The sequence below is a fragment of the Cynara cardunculus genome (genome assembly GCF_001531365.2).
Source record: "Cynara cardunculus var. scolymus isolate 2C chromosome LG 3, CcrdV1, whole genome shotgun sequence".
In the NCBI taxonomy this organism is placed as follows: domain Eukaryota; kingdom Viridiplantae; phylum Streptophyta; class Magnoliopsida; order Asterales; family Asteraceae; genus Cynara; species Cynara cardunculus.
The window spans coordinates 2,734,018-2,740,497 of NC_037530.1; the positions used below are offsets into that span (position 1 = coordinate 2,734,018).

At 29.8% G+C, this 6,480-nt stretch overlaps 1 protein-coding gene across 1 annotated transcript in view; it reads right to left on the reverse strand.

Moving 5' to 3' along the window:
- The window catches only part of LOC112509274 (probable cinnamyl alcohol dehydrogenase 6), a 6,420-nt gene extending 995 nt beyond the window's left edge, over positions 1–5,425 (reverse strand). The window contains exons 1-5 of the mRNA XM_025114141.1: positions 5,278–5,425; positions 5,082–5,195; positions 2,184–2,411; positions 639–927; positions 335–488 (exon numbers count right to left, since the gene is read on the reverse strand). Of these exons, the coding sequence (XP_024969909.1) occupies positions 335–488; positions 639–927; positions 2,184–2,411; positions 5,082–5,195; positions 5,278–5,372 (880 nt within the window). The 5' untranslated portion in view covers positions 5,373–5,425. The remainder of the gene's footprint in view (positions 1–334; positions 489–638; positions 928–2,183; positions 2,412–5,081; positions 5,196–5,277) is intronic.
- Between the last annotated feature and the right edge of the window lie 1,055 nt (positions 5,426–6,480).

Here is a 6,480-nt window from a genome sequence, read left to right on the forward strand (position 1 = left end):
ATATATATATATATATATATATATATATATATATAGACTTGAGATCATGTGAGACCAATGGTTTTTCGTGAGACCCGTAAGACCAATTCTCAATTCTTGGATTAGATTTATAGTCGTCAGATCCGAACATTCATAAACGCCACGAGACTTCTCAATAATTACAAAATTGCCACCTTGTAACTTTTAACCATTAGATCGTTAGTTTATAAAGTTGATCAATGAACATGAATTGGTCTTATGGGTCTCACGAAAAACCCTTTGTCTCACGTGAACCCAACCCTATATATATATATATATATATATACACACACACATAAAAAGACACGAAGCTTACCAAAGATCAAAGGGAAAGAAGGCAATTCGAGAGGCTTATCGGGTGCACCCACAAGGACCAATGTTCCATTCACTTTGAGTAGCTCCAATATTGGGCCAAGCGAGTGTGGTGCAGCCACCGTGTCCAATATGAAGTCCAATGTCCTCGTATTTGACTAAAACACAAAAAGTCAACTTAGCTTTTACCAAATTATATTTTAATTTTTATAATACCGAAAAAATTAAATCAAACCAAACAAGTTTAGTATATCACATGAACTCTAACCATAAAAAATAAAACGATTGTTTGAGATAGATCTCCCAACCTGCATTTGTTTAGGGTCGGTGCTGATGATGAAATCATCGGCACCTAAAAGCTTTCGAGCCTCGACCTCTTTTGAAGGGGAGGTGCTTATCACTGTAACACGGTGACCGAAAGCCTTTGCGAATTTGATGGCAACGTGACCAAGCCCTCCCAACCCAACAATCCCAACTCGCCTTTCGATCATCCGGTGCAAATTGTTGTCGATCATTGGTGAGTACACTGTGATCCCTGCACATAGCAATGGTGCCGTCGCGTCCATCGGCAAGTTTTCCGGTATATGCAATACGTACCTTCACCGCAAATGGTATTTTTTTATGTACATATACTTTGAAGGTAAGTTAACATTGAAAATGTCCACTTTTTTATTTCTCTAAAAGTTGTTTGTTCTGATGAGAAAGAACGTTAAGGTGAGAAACGTAAGAAAAGATCTCTACTCTTGAATGTATATTAAGATGAGATGCACCAGATTAAACCCCATATCAAACGTGCTTCGTGGGTGGGTTTGAGATTAAAGATGATCAAGGGTCCTGATCTTTTATTACACTTTTCAGCGTAACTCTTCTTCTCACACGATCTTTCATCTGAGTTTACAGACTAACTTATTTTGGTAAGACCATAAACTAATATTTAAACTTCACAAATAAAACATTGTGAAAGTACACAAAATACCGAGCCTTCACAGTGTTTTATTATGAGGTTTAGTGTTAATTAGCTGGTCATGCGTGTCTTACAAAAACAACATGATCTCACATGATCCCAAATATACGCACACGATTACGTTTTCATATAACATTTTTTTGACATTTTTCTAATCACGGTACCGAATTAAAATCAAGGTTCTAAATGACGTGAGACATGGTATGGCGGCAAGGTCAAATTTCAAGTCTTACGAGTTACGGCGTTTTTTAATGTGTTCCCTAAGACGACATACACACACACACACACACTAGAGTTGGGTTCACGTGAGAACAGACTGTTTTCGTGAGATCACTTTCTTACATTTGAGACTTCACAGCAAAATGCCGTGAAGACAAAAAAAAAACCGAACATTCACAGCAAAAACACTATGAAGGTTATTTGCGTAGCATTTTTCTGTATTTCAAGTGTAAAAAAATGATCTTACGAATTTTACAAAAACAAACTGGTCTCACCTAATCTCAAATCTCAATTTCTATGCCTATTATTTATCCTCATGTTATACATTAAATTGCATTAAATCGCCGTATGCTTCGAATTTAGTGTGTGGTTTTTTTAAATTAAATGCTGATGCAGACCGGTCCATTAAGTAAGTGGTTGATATTTACGACTTTTAAATTTACTCACGGCATCAAGTGGTTGAAATTTGTGTTTATTTTCATTATTGTATTGAACCGCCGGTCCACCACTTTCATTACCATCATCATTATTATCTTGTGATAATTTTGACTTATTTATTGAAAAAATAATATACTTATTTATAGAAAAAATAATATACATAATAATAAAATAATATGTAAATTTACTGGTTAAGAAATAGACTGTATAACAGTATAAGTTTGTAATTTACCGGTGATCAGCGACCAACATCTCGGAATAACCACCGTAGGTGATACTGCCATCCCAAAAGATGCCGTTATAGGTGAACTGAATTTTGTCACAGTAGTTCTCTTCCGAGTTTCTGCAGAATTCACATTTCAAGCATGATGCAGCCAGACACCCGACCCCAACTTTATCGCCTATCTTGAAACCTTTGACGTTGATCCCGACTTCAGTTATCACTCCCGTTATTTCATGCCTGCAACATATTTCGCGAGTTTGTTGTTAAGCCGGAAACCGATCTTGAGTGAGAGAAATTCCGTTCATAAAAGTAAATGATTACCAATTTAAAATATATATTATTACAACATTATATAAGTATGTTAAAATGAATTCAGTTCCAATCCCATGTTTGGTTTGAAGTTTTCCAAATCTGGAATTTTGGGATTTTATTAAATCCTACAAACATATGATTTTGAATAATGTTTTAAATATGTTAAAGACATTTGTTTTGTAAAAATCGAATAATGAAAAAGGTGATATTATTTTTTATAATTTATTTTTATAAATTATTTATAAAATATCAAATTTAAATTTGTTTCAAATCCTATAAACCAAACACACAAAATATTCCAAATCATTTCAACCCAATAATTCCAAACCATTTTGTGTTAGGGGCCGTTTACCAAACGCTTACCCGAGTAAGCGTTTACCAAGTAACATTACCTCACCGGATGAATATAGTAAGGACCAAGAATCTTACCCGGTAAGAGCGAGACAAAAATCAAAAGTCTTACCCGATAAGTGAGGGCGACGACTCTTACCACGGTAAGCGCTTACTAGGTAAATTATTGTATACTATGTCGTTTTTGTGGACTAAAATTTTACCCGATAAGTACATAATAGTGTTAAATTTTACCGGGTAAGTGTTTAATAAACGACCCCTTATTTTTTCTTCAACTCGAATAATGTTTTTAGATGGTTTTTGATAAATGAAATCCACAAAAACCCCATTTTGCTATTTTAAAAATTCTACACAGATATTTTAATCAGGTAAGAGTCATTATCTTCACTTATCAGATAAGATTATTAGTCAATAAAATGGTCCAGTAAAATTGTTGATAAATATTATTATAAATATAACGATAATTTATATCACGTTATAAAACACTTGACAAGAACTTTTAAAACCCGTTTTTTACGCATGAAGTATTGTTTATTGATGCATATTACTTAAAATTCAATATTACAAGTACATGTGTGTAAGTACAACTTATAAAAGCTTCTTGTTTGAATTCATGTAATTAACTACAATTAAACATAATCAAATAAAAGATAAACATCTCATTTTAAATATAAAAAATCTAAAATATAATTAGGATAATTATTGAGTTCTAACATAATACACAATTACTATATTTATAAAAAAAATTATATTATTAAACCTAAATTAAATTATAATAAAAATTATAAATTAAAGAAATTACACAAAACAATAACTTTTAAATAGCTAATTTAATACTAATACTCATATAAATTTTTTCAAAATTTTATGATATTTTAAAATTTATGTTTCATTCAAATAAAACCATTGTCGTTTTCTCCAAACCACATAAAATCATATTATATCAACATAGATAAATAATAAAATAAAACATTAAAATCGAAATATATTTTGATGCATTAGACGATAAAATTCTCGTGTTAATTAAACTTTCAATTCAAGATTTGTCTCTATCAAGTTAGGTATATTTATCACGGTTTTCAAAAAAAATAAAGAAACTAAATTAGTTGAACGTTTCATAATATAATAATTAATTATTATTTTCGAATAAAACAAAAAATCGAATATAAAAAGTTCGACAAAACCGTTGTCCTTACGCGTAATTACACCACACATAATTTAACTTAAATAATTTAATCCCAAGCAATTTAATGTCTAATAGAGTTGTAAAATTTTTAAACAGTATGTATTGGGTTGATATTTAGATACTATTATTTGAACATAACCCAACTCGATGAACTCAATATTCTTCATATACACGTATTTCCAATATTTTCGCATCTCTATATAACTGATTCGTATATATGTTTAATAACTGTGAACACACACACATATATGTAAATTGAGAAAATTAACTGAATGTAATATACATAAAAAAAATATGGATAAGTTGTATCACATGTTTTTTATTTTAACAATATCAAATCTTTTACATGTATTTTTCGTTTTATTTATTGAACAAGAAATCACATAACATAAATTTATGTGAAAACGGGTACTTTAAATGATAACATTTAATTATAAAAAATTCATATAAAAATATTTTATTACCGGGTTTGTAATTTTTTTTTTGTAGTTCTCATTTGATTACCGTTCTACACACACGTATATAAGGGTTCGAACAAGAACAGTACCATCTTACGAGAACACGATAACATTTGAAATACACAACCATCAAAGGTTGATAAATTGTTGAAATATGTGATTGTTGTTTATTTCAAATATTCTCGTCTTCTCATAAAACCGTACATTTTCATCTGAACACACACACACACATACATATATATATATATATATATAGTTGGGTTCACGTGAGACATGACTTCTTTCGTGAGACACGATTTTTACACTTGAAACTTCACAACAAAATATTGTAAACGAAAAAGAAGCCGAATCTTCACAGCAAAAACACTGTGAATACATTTATAGTGTTTTGCTGTGAAGTTTCAAATGTAAAAATTGTGTTTCACGAAGGAAAAAAAACTTATCTTATACGATCTCAAGTCTATACATATACATATATGTGTGTGTGTATATATATATATATATATATATAGTTTTCTTGAAGCCTTGGTTTTCCATCTTTCCAAAATGTTCAACCAAAGATTTCAAGATCGAATCAGCAAACGAGAAAAAGAGATTTACCCAGGAACAACAGGGTACATGGTGTTACCCCAGTCGTTTTTGATGTGATGAATATCGGTGTGACAGATCCCGCAATACAAGATTTTGATCGTAACATCGTTGTCTCCGTTCACTCTACAAGAAATACGTAGATTGAAGCCGACTTAATTACTTGAATTTAAAAAACCATAAATTGAAAAGAAAGTTGAAATCATACCTTCTTTTGAAGACGTAAGGAGTGATTACGCCGGTGGCATCATGAGCCGCCCACCCGGAGACCGTGAGCTTGTGATTGGGGGTGGTTTGAGCCATTTCTTACAACTACACCTCACCACCAAATGACTCTTTGAAATACACACACAAACAAAGACCCATATATATATATATATATATATACACACACACATATACATATATATATATATATGTATATGTGTATATATATATATATAAGATTTGATATTTTGATTAAAAAAAATATTTAAATAAAATTGAAAAATATGTTTGCAAATAGTAAAATTTTAAAAGTGTTTTCTTGTTCCTTTTTGGTTCCAAAATTACCATTTTTGTTGATTAGTTTTAATAAAATTGAATAAAAAATGGAATTAAAATAAATAATTACCAAATATTAATGCCACGTGGGTTATTTAAAAATTACTATTCATGTTCTTGTAAATTTGAAATTGTAGTTCACGCCCCTGTCGTTAATAACTTGTTGCTTTTTTTGGTTTTACGGTTTATTGTTTTTTTGGGGATAAATTATATGAAGAAGTGACGTATTTTAACTTATAGGAAATGTACTTTCAAAAATTTTATTTTGACATCTAAGATGTACAGTTTATTTTAGATATTTAAGTGTCTGGGTAACCGGTTGAAGACTAATTTTAGATTTAAAAAAATGTCACTAAGCACGTCAGCAAATAATACTGAGTTGGATATCACATCACTCGCTACATCAGCATGATAACCGGTTAATGTTTCAACCAGTTACTCAGGTACTTAAATGTTCAAAACTTTACATCTTACGTACCAAAATGAAAGTTCTAAAAATACATTACCTAAAATAGAAATCAAGTTAAAGTACGTAACTTTTTCATGTAATGTGTTTTTTTTTTCAATAAGTCAAACATAATGAAAAAGAAGCTCAAAAAAATGTTTATCTATACTATATTATAAAGTATTTGACAACAACTCTTAAAAACCATTTTTTAATACATGAAGTGCTGTTTATTGATACATATTACTTAAAATTCAATATTACTATTAATTTCATGTAAGTACAACTTATTAAAGCTTTATTTTTAAATTCATGTGACTATAATTAAGATAATCATTAAGTTCTAACATAATATTTAATTATTATATTTAAAAAAATTATATTATTAAATATAAATTAAATCACTTCATTACATTAAATTAA